Source organism: Apis mellifera, linkage group LG9 (assembly GCF_003254395.2).
Source record: "Apis mellifera strain DH4 linkage group LG9, Amel_HAv3.1, whole genome shotgun sequence".
In the NCBI taxonomy this organism is placed as follows: domain Eukaryota; kingdom Metazoa; phylum Arthropoda; class Insecta; order Hymenoptera; family Apidae; genus Apis; species Apis mellifera.
Window position 1 is genome coordinate 7,359,592 of NC_037646.1, and position 13,822 is coordinate 7,373,413.

At 36.4% G+C, this 13,822-nt stretch overlaps 1 protein-coding gene across 6 annotated transcripts in view; it reads left to right on the forward strand.

Annotated features, from left to right (window-relative positions):
• NLG-5 (neuroligin 5) overlaps positions 1–13,822 on the forward strand; it is a 223,498-nt gene that overhangs the window by 190,917 nt on the left and 18,759 nt on the right. For 5 of the 6 annotated variants that reach the window (XM_016913850.2, XM_006561563.3, XM_006561564.3 and 2 more), the window contains 2 exons: positions 674–963; positions 11,305–11,602. In XM_016913850.2, the coding sequence (XP_016769339.1) occupies positions 769–963; positions 11,305–11,602 (493 nt within the window). In that variant the 5' untranslated portion in view covers positions 674–768. 6 annotated transcript variants of the gene reach the window in all.

Below are 13,822 nucleotides of genomic sequence, written 5' to 3' on the forward strand. Positions count from 1 at the left end.
ACGAAACATATGAGAGACTACCGCTTCGGGCTTACTTTCTCTCTCACTCTCTCTCTCTCTCTCTCTTCTTTTGAGATGCATTTTGTGGAATTTTTTTCTGTTTTTTTGGATCGAGATATTTTCAAAAAAAGATGGGTATTTTGTTATTAGATAATAACGAATGATATTTTTTAATTTATGTATCGATTCAATCTTTTTTCAGTTGTGAATATACAATTGTGATAACGAGAGGCTATCATCGTTCAGGAATTTTTTTATTTCTTTTTTTTTAAATAGAATTCAGAAATAAATTAACCGTGAAGATAAAAACTGTATAAAGATAAATACGAGTATATTTTAATCTATAAGATTTCACAATATTTTTTCGATAAAAGGACGAGCTATTAAATTAAAAATCAATCCCTTAATGACACAATATTCACCACTAATAAAATCGCCTCGTTGAATTAAAAGGATAAACTCAATGTATCAAAATCATCCTAACCTAAGCTGCGATACATGGAATTTCATAATCTTCCTTTCGACAAGCTACTTCACCAAGCTCGTTAAAATCAAGACGTAGCAATTGCGTAGCCAATCTTCTTCTCTCGCGTTAAACGCGAGATCAAATCGAGTCGCTTTGCAGCAAAGAAGTAAAGGAGAAGAAAAGAATCGTGGTTATTTTTTTTTGCAGGGCTAGCGAAGGTGAGAGCAGAGCTTCAAGGCCGCGAAGGGTGAGGTCGGTTATGCTGCTGGCGTCGCTTCGAGTGGCCGCCAGCAAATGCTGTCATGCCCTTGCCATGCCAGCCGGCGGCCAGGAAGAGGCCGCTGGCCACGAGGTCGTCGAGCGGATCGAGGACTTGCCTCGCGTTGATCATCGCGATCGTGTTGCTGGGCCGCGGGGGATCGCGAGCCGCCACTCAGATCCGCTACGCTTCGCGCATAGTCGAGACGAAGAGCGGGCAGATACGTGGTATTCTTCAGGTACGTGCGCGCTATATATCGATTTTATTCCCTTCGATGCTCGTTCCTCCGAGCGAGGGCGAGAGCTGTGGCCCAGACGAATATCGATTTCGTGGGTTGGTGAACGGATAGAGAGAGAGAGTGGAGAGAACAAAAAACGTTGCTATTATTAAGAATTTTCCCTCGTATTTAACGATCGAAAATATTTCGCGTTGAATAAGTTAAGTAAGTTCGATTATATTCTGTTTTTTTTTATCGTTTATATTAGAAAAATCTAATGGTAAAGAAATTGTTGTTTTCCGTCTCCCATTTTTGAGCTTTTCTATAATTGTATCGTCAAAGTTTAATTATTTTTATTTCTTTTTCCCAGTTTCGAAGTTCAAACGGTAAATATTTTTATTTTTAAAAACCGTTGTAAAAACCGACATGAACAATTTTAAAATTCGATAAAGCTTGAAAAATTGAACGAACCGTGAAAAGTTGGCTTTTTTTTTTTGTTGCAGAAATAACAATGATGGAAAATAAGAAATATATATTTGATGTACACGCATATTTTAATTTCGTTGATTTTAATTCATTCGAAACCACTTTAATAAAATAAAGGTGTTCAGGAATGCTTGAAGAGAGACTCAAAAAGTAGAGAATAGAATGGAAAAATCGTTTTCTTTCCGCGACTTTCAAATTTTGAGCGTCGAAATCGAGCCTCTCTTTTAAATTCTCGCGATCAAGATAAATGTGTCGCGTGTATCTTCGATTTTTTAATTTTCTTTCAACTATTTCCACAGAAATATTCATCGAGAAAAACGAGAAACTAGGTAACGTGACATACGTATCGCAAAAACGCCTTTTATCATCAATCATTCCTCTCGATTCGCAAACTTGGCGAATGCATACATCCACCAAAATTCGCATACTCAAGAGCGAACGTTATTCCATTCGACATTATCGAATACACGAGAAAAAATATCGAATACTCGAAGCCGAAAGATCGAAATAAGATATAAACGATGATCGATCTACTCTCATAGATGGAATACGATCGTCTAATTTGCATATCGAACACTTGATAACAGAAATATCCGATTACATTCGATATGTTTTATGAAAAGTCTTATTAAACGAAATAAAATCAAGTTATTTGGCCTCCAGTTACAAATACTTAAAAGATCGAATTATACAAACTCAAATTATGCATGCAAGGATCGAAAGCCAATCGATAAATCAAGTCACAATCTCTGAAAATACTAATAATAATCTTCCAAGAAATTGGTTTAAGAAACTGTTCGTCTCTTTAAAATTTCAATCGGCAAATCAATTAAATCTAAACCAACAACTGTACGACTCTTAAAAAGGATTTCTACGAAAGGTAAAATTCTGGTTAAAAACCCATGCAAGTCGCGAAACGTTCGATAAACAGAGCGTGTCTCTGGCGCAAAGGCACGCGATCGAATAAATAATTCTTGGACGCGGATAACTATCGCGTGTTACGTTTAAACTAGGAAATCTTTGCCGTGGTATTCATGGAATATTTGAGTACATCGATTTCTGCCATTTTAGCGGCGCGGCGAGACACCAACGCCACCCCCTCCAGAGGGGATGCTATCGAACGAAATGCTTGCTAAGGAGAGAGAGAGAGAGGGTTCCAATGCGCCCGATGCATTGGAAATTACGAATCCGAGAATGGATATCTGAAAACCGCGTCTTTACTCCCCCGAATTTTTATTCGCTTTTATTCCTTTATTTTCGAGGTTATGATCGAGGAAAATGATGGAGGTTAGGTTAGGTTAGGTAATTCGATCCCGAAATCGAATCTTTTCGAGACCGGTTTGGATCCAACGAATATATCTTCAAGAGAAGTTCGTATTTTAGGGATATTTGATCGTTGTTTCGAAATTGAATAAAATTTATATATCAGAGTTGTTACAATATTTCGATATTTATGGAACGATTGGATGGACGATTTCGTTGGATTGCGATTTAGGCAGTTGCTATTAGGCTATTGTACATGTTTTTTTTTTTTTTTTGGAAAAATGTAATTTCATTTCATGTGCAGAATTGTCGAAATATTCCCCCGATAGTACGGCAGAAAGCACAAGCGATAAATTCGCGCGCGATTACAGGTGTCATTCATACCTGTACAATACAATGCACAACGGTCCAACAAATATTTTCAATAATTTAGTCCTTCTATTATACTCCAATCACGCGGAGACAAGTTCGATTATCGTCGATTTAATTTTTCTTTTCTCTCTTTTTTTTTTTTTTATTTTTAACTACGCTAAAATGGGATCCTCTCGATAGAACGAGTTAAAAGCTGTATATACTTTTGATATTTTTTTTTTTATCGTTGTTTAAACATCAGCGTGTCTCCGCGTTTTAGAAACGAAATATCTGTGTCGCATTTTCGAGATGTCAATCAGCCGGCGCAAAAACGACGCCGACCTGACGTTTACTGCGACAATCGCCACGTCCGACTGGTAGACGTGAATTGCGTTTAATAGATATTCATATCGACAAGAGGGGGGAGGGGGCAAGGATCGATGGACGTGGAACGACTTTATAGGCAATCCGGTATCGCGACGGAAGCGAACAGCCAATTTCGTTCGAGCGAAAGTATCCAATCGGGTTTCCCGCCCACCTTTCATTTCTCTCGTCTTCCTTCACCCGACCCTCTTTTACGCGACCTTTTAAAACGAAACACCCGAAAAATTCTCGAGCTGCGATTTAAATGCGAGAAAGTGATGCAAGAAGGTTTCGAAACGTTGAAGATTTTCGACGATCATTCTTTATCCGATCTTTGGACAAAATATTTGGAAATCGTGATGGAATAATCTCATGATTATTTGAAAATCATGAAGGAGAATCATCAAAATTATATGCTGTTGTCTTAGGAATTTTGTATTGTTATTTTTTAGTTGTTTAATTTTAGATTTTAGCTCAGAGTTAATCTTTTCGATCTTTCTTCTTATGAAGGCAATTATTTTAACATTAAAGGACCATGCTGTGTTTAAAAGTATCGAAACCTTATACATAATTTATATCCATTGATCTTTACCGAGGAATTGAAGCTAGACTGAACTTTCTTACAAACATAACGTGGCACATTCTATATATTACTTGATATCGTAGAACAAGGGATTAATCCATATCAGCAACAATGTTTTTTTTATTCCCAACATTTCGTTTGATCAAAGTGACAAAGAATATTTCCACTGATGTTGTTTCGTTATGAAGAAACACTCGGATAAATTAATTAGGTAATTTAACACACGCACACGAATCTGCTAATATTAAAGAAAAATTGCCAGAAAGATTAAAAGACTCTAGCGATATTTATTTTTTCGACGAGGAATGAAATTAACGACGGGTTGCTCTCGTATTTTGCGCGAGAAATATTATTAGGATCGATTCGACACAGCGAAACGATTGACCACGAGGATTTTTTTCCTATTGTAAATCCGCGCGAAATGGAGCGAGTCAGGCGAGGAACGAGCGAGTTGCGGCCGCGTAATGTAAAGGCCAGCAGGCGTCCTGGTCGAAAAACTTTTCTCGTTATCCATCCATCCACCGGGACTGGCCAAGCTAAAAACGTAAATTACGGATCCGCTGTTCAACCGGAACGACCACACGCTCCCCCGTTTCCGTTCCACGCGGAATCGTACAAGATTTGACACCGTCCCAGTTCCTTTCTTTTTTCTTTTTTTTTTTTTGCCAATCTCTCTATCAAGTTGGATTTTTCAAGTAGAATAAATTTTCCAAATATCGAAGTATAAAAATTTTAAGAATCGCGTTCTCGTCGATTTTTACTAACAGTGAAGAGAAGGATAATAATGATAATGGTGCGAATTTGTGATGTTTTTTTCTTTTTTTTTTTCCAATTTCTGAATCTCTCTATCAAGTTGAATTTTTCAGGTGGGATAAATTTTCCAAATATCGAAGTATAAGAATTTTAAGAATCGCGTTCTCGTCGATTTTTAGTAACAATGAGGAGAGGGATAATAATGATAATGGTGCGAATTTGTGATGTTTTTTTCTTTTTTTTTCCAATCTCTGAATCTCTCTATCAAGTTGAATTTTTCAGGTGGGATAAATTTTCCAAATATCGAAGTATAAGAATTTTAAGAATCGCGTTCTCGTCGATTTTTAGTAACAATGAGGAGAGGGATAATAATGATAATGGTGCGAATTTGTGATGTTTTTTTCTTTTTTTTTCCAATCTCTGAATCTCTCTATCAAGTTGAATTTTTCAGGTGGGATAAATTTTCCAAATATCGAAGTATAAGAATTTTAAGAATTTCTCGATTTTTACTAACAGTGAAGGGGAGGATAATAATGATAATGATGCGAATTTGTGATGTTTTTTTCTTTCTTTTTTTCCCAATCTCTGAACCTCTCTATCAAGTTGGATTTTTCAAGGGGATAAATTTTCCAAATATCGAAGTATAAGAATTTTAAGAATCGCGTTTTCGTCGATTTTTATTAATAGTGAAGAGGAGGATAATAATAGTGTGAATTTGTGATGTTTAAAAAAAGAGATATTAAATATTGGATAAATAATGAATTAACGTTTGGAATAAGAATTTTGATCGAGTTGTTAATCATGTTCAATTATCAATTATCAAATATGGAATAGTTTAATTAAGTTTGGAGAAAGAAATATAGGAATTGAATTTATAATAAAAAAGTCAAAAACTTTTCACTCTTTGCATCATTGCTTCGAATAATACTGTTAAAATTCCTATGCACCAAACTTTTTCTTCCTTATCTGGATTTCGAGAATGAGAAAATAAATATTCGTGTTTTTTTTAAACGCGAATATTTGAATTGAGCCGAAAGAGCACGCGTGATAAAATCAACGGTGCATTCGAACGACACGTTCTTGCGTTTAAATCCTTCGCCTCAAAACTTTGAAGACTCTATTAACGCCGCTCGAGGGAGGCGTCGAGCCAAAGGGAAATTCGTTTGAATATTTTTCCTTCTTCTTTTCTATACCTTTCATCGTTTAAACACACACTGTGCGCACTCGATCTATTATTAGGGCGAAGATAATTTTTTTTTGTCAGCGGAATTATTCGAATTCCGCTCGCAAAGGTTGAAACTTTCCATTGCGATAATGAGAATTACGATCACGTCTCGCCGCGGGATGATTTCGAGGCGAAATTGCCGGCCGTGGAAAGGGATTATAATGATTCGACGATTACGCACTCGTCTCACGTATAACACGGATTACGGATTTCCTCCCTTTTCCATGCTGCTTGAAAAAAAGGAAGGGAAGAAACGGTGAGGAGAAATGTAGTAAGTGCGTTGTTAGGATCTCGACTCGATCGTGAATATGTAGAAACAATTTTACACCTTTTTCCCCACCTTTTTTAATTGAAATATCTTTTCATTAAGAAATACTTGATGAACTAAACTCAACATACTCAACCGGGAGAATATTTATATCAAATACACCGATTTAATTATCCTCCCACATGAAATCAAATCTACTTTAACAGCGCTTGAAAAAAAATCATTGATAAAAATATCGCTGCTCGTTTTTCCTTTACGCACGAACGCCCCCTAATCCATAAATGAAACCTCGCGCTCTTATCAACCACTCGATCCATCCACCCTTCCTAAACACTTCATTAAACACGCTTCATAATTCACCACCACTTTTCGAAGCTTGTCGGTTTCGAGGGCGGAATAATTTTTTCTTTTTTTTCGCAACTCCGCCGCACCTCCTCCTCCTCCTTCCCTTGTCCAAGCTGCTCGTATTACCTTAATCACGGGGTAATTACTGTGGGGTCACGTTGTCGGCGAAACGGCCAAGTATGTGGACGTGTTGGCAATCTAGTAGCAATAATAATGGCCGGTCGGTAATACAGGCATAATTACGGAACGATGACATTACGTGGACATTGTGTACACTGTTGGTAACCCGTTTAGCAGCCCCGTCCGATATAAAATGTTGAACAGGTTTAACGCGCCGATTGCCGTATGCCACATTCGGCCCAGATGTCGCTGTATCGCGAAACTTTTATGGATGGTAGAAACTGGGTGAGAGACGAGAATGTCTCCGCGAATTTTCCACCCACGCGACGCGTTTACTTTACGAGAGGATTTTTACGATTCTGGAAGATTTTATTCGAGTGTGGAGAGAGTGGAAGGATTGCGAAGTGTTGTATACGTTTGGGAAAAATAGAAATTTTGGATAAAGAAGATTAGGTTAGATTATTAAAAGAGAGGAGAAAATGGTAATAGTGAAGTAAATAAGATTTGTAGGATTTTTAGAAATTTTAAAAGTTGAGAGAATTAATGGACATCGTTGAAAAGAAGTTAGGAAAGTTAGAAGAATATATTTCTCGATTGTATCAATTTTTCAAAGAAATTTGAATCAAAGGATCTTTGGCAAAAAGTTCATTTTTCATTCAAAGTTCAATTATCCATTTTCATCACGAATCAATTTTACATGAATGAAATTCGACTATAAGGCAGCTATCGTAGGACTCGAGAAACGATGTAATTTCACGGGATATGACCGTGTGTATGATATCTTTCTTTCTTTCTTTCAAGAGGGCATTAGCGGAAAATTGCTCGCCGCGAAACGAGTCGGTGGAACTTCTCCATAAACTTAAAAAAAAAAAAAAGAAAAAGAAAAGCATCGATCTATCTATCGTTGTGGCCTACATCTGTTTTTTTAATTCTCAAGCACGAGTATTCAACTCATTCATACATTATGTGAATGTATTATGCAGTCCAAGTTGCATTAAACTCGTGCTATTTTTTGCATTTAATATTCTAATTTTGTTCACTTTTCAAATAATTAAATAATTTTATTCGAAGCACACGCATTGTGCAAATCAGTTTGATATCTATTGTTAATCAAATTTTTGCGACAATGATTGATCTGTGTTACTCGTCTGATCAACTGACTCGTTTATTCCATTTATTCTACTTGGCCAAACAAGTGGAATAAGACAGCTACGATCAAACGAATGGAATATTGCATAAAGCTTATGAGATATCAATAGAAAAATGATCAAATACAAAAATATATTTTCAAATAATTTATCTGAAGTCATATCTGTAAATTAATAGTTGTAATTGCTTTTAGAAAGAATAATTTTTATGTGGTATATGGTCGTTTTGAGAGAATTTTTGACGGCTCTCTCCTCCCATCAGCACATAGAAAATGGGATTTTTTTCGTTCAAACCCTCCGGGGTTTAGTATAAATTTTTGTTCCATTTTTCGAAATTATTCGCAAGTTGAAAAGTATAGAAGCCTTTATGTCGAATGTAAACGTTATATGACCAAAGATAAACTCGTGTCACTAATGACGTTTTCAACTTTTCACCACGGGTGTATAAATTATTTTTAACATCGTACTTTTGATTCTAATGTTGGATAAAAGTTTCGTACGGAACAGACTTTTAATTTTAATTACATGAAAAATTAGTAGAAAAGTTCGCGGTAATTATATTTCAAATTTGTTTTTCTATTTCGTTAAATTTACTTCATAATAAATATATTTTTAATAAACATTTATGTAATGATCAATAGTTTCTAGAATTTAAATAAAATTTTTTAAATAATTTTTTTTAGCAGTAAATAAAAAGCCATCTTTGTATGAAATAATAATTCTAATAATAAAGTGAAACTCACTCCTCCTAATGGAAAACCTCAGTAATACAAGTTCATCTTTAGTCAGACAATCAAAATCAGTGATATTCTTTTAAATTGATTTTAATCGATCACTTTCAAAAAATACATTTTTCTTTTTTTTTAAAGTTTTAAGTTTTTTACATTTCAAACGCCGTGATAAAAGTAATCCAAAACCAGAACGCACATCGCGCATCCGGTTCGTAACGAACTTCAAAATCAACGCGTTCGAATCTCAGTTTTCCCCGAACCAAGGATTCAGCAACGAGGCGAAATAAAAAAAAAAAAAAAAAAAAAAAAGGAGAGAAGAAACGAGGGAAAAAGGAAGGAAAGAGAAATGGGAAAACGTGGAGAGGCGAGATAAAAGAATAAACAGAGGGGGTGTAAAAAATAATTGCGCGGGTGTACCAACAGAAATCAATCGCGCGACAACGAGGGAAATCAACGACCCCGCGAGAATAAATAACGCGTCAACAACATTGCTTCATAGACGTTTTCACGAGCACCGGCGTTGACCGTGCAACGCCAGGTGAAGGTCGTTAATTTTTTACAGGCCCAAAAAACACGAATGGAAACGAGGTCGATTCGAACAGATTTTTTTTCCCTTTTTTTTTTTTTAAATATTTTTCTTTTCCAATCGAGCGATCATTTTTCCTCACAGTTAATTTTATCTCTTTCGTCCTCTCGTAAGAAATAAAGATTAAGAGAAATTAAGATCGATTGGAATCGAATTTGAAAAATCATAAATGTAATCAACATCTATATTTTCAAAAATCGTTCCAATGAATTCTATTAGATTCCTGTTGCCTCCGATTTTTTCTTTCTAGAGCAATTTTTTCACAAATCATTTATCATTCCATTTATTATCTTAAATAAAACAACATCCAACTCGCTTTATCTTATACTTTTATTATCGATAATATTACTTTAAATTTATTTCGCCGTTTGATCCTCGACGTTTACGTCTTTATATAAATAAATATATCCGTTATATTATAATCAACATCGTACGCGTGTATTATGAATTCTCGCTGTCTTTCATTATAAAATTCCTTTCAAGAAATAGAATGCCATAATTATAAAGGGCTCGAGGGTGAAGGAAGAAGGCTGGGAGGGGAGAGGGTAAGAATTTTTTTCCCCCTCCTTCTCGATCGTCGTCAGCTTGCTCCCTTTATCATTCTCCGGGTAACATCACGGGTTCTTCGGTTAATGGGAATTCGTGATTTTGAACTCGATGCGGCTCCATCGTCGTTCTCAATAGGGATAGAAAAGAAGAGGAGGAAGAGGAAGAGAAAGAGAGGGAAAGAGAAAGCTTTCGCTGCAACCAACGGGAGGTGCAATTAACGTCGACGCTCAAACGAGATTTATTAGCCCTTCTGGTATAATTGCTTCCAAGAATGTCAATGTTTTCTCCATTTCTCTCTCTCTCTCTCTCTTTCTCTCTTTCCTTCTCTCTCCCTTTCCCTCGCTCTCCTTTACGCAATTACATCTAACGAAAGCAATTATCGAGTTTCGTTAACAACGACGCGAGAAAGCCTCGCAATTTTATGCTCGTCCTCTGAACCGATTGATTGGCAATAAAAATGTTTTTATCTCTGCACATGGCTCCTACGTATATATCTGGAATATCGTAAAGGATATTGCAAAATTACTATTACGATCGTTTCAATAATTTGAACTGTTTGTCCGATCGTAATTAAATTACTTTATATATTCGTCTGATAATAACTAGTTTACACCACTTGCGTAACTCTTTTATTCCCTGTTCTCTGATCCTGTGATTGTTTTATTTTATCCGCGATAGAATACAAATAAAAGTGGAATAAGTAGTGAAGGAAAATAAAGTGTCAGATATCGTGATCGAACGATCATCGTCAAACGAATATATTAACAACGAAATACACGATCATTCATTATTTGCATTATTTCTCTTTTTTTTTCTTTTCCAAAAGAGACGAGAATCGATCGTTCGTAGAAATATCGTATCGTCATAAATTCGATTTCTATGGATTGCTGATGGGAATCGAGTGAGGCAACCCTCGTAAAGCAAAGATAATCGAACGGGGGAGGATAATTATGTAATTAGTTTCCGGTAACAGGAATATCCGAGCCACGTTTATGTATATACATAAAATACAGGATTTACATCTAACTCAATGTTCCCGAGCAGAGACATTACCGTGTCATCAGATCTCGCTATCGGGTCTGCGCACACCGAATGTGAAGTAACGAGGTACTTTTGTCGTTATTAACGTCTGTCGAAATTCATAGAGATAATCGAATATCCCATTCACATGACAGATTTGATTTTATATTCGAATCGAGCGAAGCAATATTTCATTTATCATCCAAACGAAATTCTTCGTTTTGACTTTCTCTGATAAAAAAAAAAGGACATAATCAAAATTTCCAAAAAAATATATTTCGTGCATTTAGCTTCTGAAACATATAAGCATTGTCATAACACACATATAAATAAAACTCTCGATCTAATTAATTAAATAATCTTTGAAATAGACTAATAAACCTAAATCTAGATTTATTCGAGATAATTAATTACGGATTCTTCCTTTTTCTTAATTTTTCTCTCCGATTGAAATAACGAACACTTCGCAGAAATATTGTGGACCATTTGAAAATCCAAATATCTGCCAGATTCTTTGATCTCTCGTAAAAAAATTATTTTCTTTCCTTAACACGCGGATAATTTTTCACAGGACTTGAACAGCAAACACTTGGACCCGGTGGAAGTGTTTCGAGGCATTCCATACGCGGCCCCTCCCGTAGGAGATTTACGTTTTCGACCACCGATCTCACCGATCCCCTGGGACGGCATCAAACTGGCGGATTCGTTCGGCGCAGTTTGCCCGCAGCACTTTCCGGACATCAGCAATGACACAGCTGCTTTGTTGCAAATGCCTCTGGGCAGATACCAACAGCTGAAACGTTTGTACATGTTCCTTACCAACCAGAGCGAGGACTGCCTGTTTCTGAATCTGTATATACCCGGCAGTGGTAAGCATCGATACGAACTTCGTATATTTCCCCTTTCTTTCTTTCTTTCTTTCTTCTTTTATCTTCTTTTTTACCTATATATTTTTTACGTATTTGAAAGTACACGACTGGGGAAAATAAATTTTTGAAACGGAAGAAATGGGAATAAATATTCGTATTTCCTTTGATACCCACCATTTCGTGTAAACAAACTTTTCTTTCCAACGGTAGAATTTTAATATCAATATCAGAATGGAATATTATTCCAGATATTCGATCGGGAAAAAACGAAGAAAGTAGCATTTTCAATTTTCTGTTATACGTTTCGATGTATTTCTTTTTTCTATTTCTATCCCACGTTTCATCACCAAAAATTTTTTCATAAATCGTGCCAACTAATCTCTTTCATCCTTTTTTTTTAATTTTAGTTTTCGTTCCTTTTCTCTCCTCTTCTTATTCCACGTAATTAACAAACTTATATCTCCAACATTCGGGGAGGAAACGCGACAGAGAGAGAGAGAGAGGGAGACGTCACGATTCGTTGATGTAACGTTAATGAGGGGAGAATAAAAGGAAAAGGGGGTCGAAAATATATGTCGCGCATTAAGTATCTAATTAAACGCGCGAATCTCCGCCTTTATATTCGCAAGATTCCGGGTGTAATGCTGGTAATTAATTAGCACGCGTTAATAACACACGGGGCGGGAAATTTTGAGCCACCTATCGCCTGTTTATGGAACAGTACCGGTATTACTGGAACAAGTTACTTCCCGAAGTAATTAGTTTCGAAGTAATTAGTGCCTTTATGCCCCCTGTATTATCGCGAAAGTAAGAGAACCTGCCCTCGTATATCATTCGGCGAACGTCGTAGACGAATTTACGAGTCTAACGCGGGGGTTGGAAATTTTTCACCGAGTTTGCGAAACACTTTTTCCTTTCCCTTTTTCTCTGATGCCGAACTCAGTCAGAATAAGTATGTAGGGATCTTTTGTTTTTCTTCTTTCCAATTTTTGATGAAGCTGAGAAATTTCTTAAATAAATAAATAAATAACGCATATGTGTTTCGATATGAAATAGAAAATACATGAATAGAGCAAAAAGAGGATGAAAGGTTTATTGATTGAAACAGAGAATTAATAGACGATCGTTTCCTATAAAAATTTAAATACACATTTTAGTATAAAAATATTGCAATTTTTACTTATTAAAATTATAGCGAGAGAACGATATTCAAATACACAACGCGAGAAATTTATGATTAATTACCATTGATATAGTATGCTTCAAAGTCAAACTCCGATAAATTATTACACAATCGCTTGCCTATCTAACGATAATTTATCGTATCGTAATATTCACCCACGACTGAAATATCTCTACATAACTCTCGATAATCAAAACCTAGATAACTAGAAAAAAAGAAAAAACAAAATCATTTTTCCTAATTTCAATCTCTCCAAAAAAACAAAACACTCATTTTTTTTATCCTCTCTACGCAAATCGCGCTTCACTCCAATCGACGATTTCCCCGAATTTTTTTTCTTCTTTCCCTCCCTCGCGCGGGAAACAGGGAGGAGGAGGAGGAAGAGGGGGTTGGTTGTTACGCAATCGAGGAAATCGCGAGGGAGGTCGACGCCGGTTTGTTGTTCGCCGGCCGGTTTCGATCAACCGTGCCGGCTGCCAATTAAACCGGCCGAGCGGATTGTAACGCGATAGAGAAATTGAATTTTCGGTGGAAACCAATAAAACCGTCGTCGCGGCCGCTAATCGGTCCGTTTCCGGATCCAGCGGGGCGCCCGGTTAAAGAGCGATTCGGGGGCCGCGATTTCGAGAGGCCGATTAACGATACGTACGCAGCTTCGATATTACAGGTGACAGGTAAAGGGCGGGGGATAACGGGGGTGATTAATCGCGCGGAAAATCGATTTTCATCGGCCCTTTTCCTCCCTCCGAAGTATGAACGGACCGTCGCGGTTCGTATTCGAGATCGTTTCGTGATGAATGTGAAAAATAACGAAATTTAGAAATGTTTCAAGACTGAGATTAATCAATTCCTTGTATGGATAAACTGTCGATAGAAGTATAGAATATATATTTTTTTGATAAAATTAGTTCTTCCAAAAAAATTTATCGTATGATTATCTTGTTCATTTCGATTTTTTCCCGAAATATCCAGGAATTGAACGATATCAGTTGTTTCGTGTTCTAATCTAAGAATACAAGTTAATTTGTAAAGAAGAG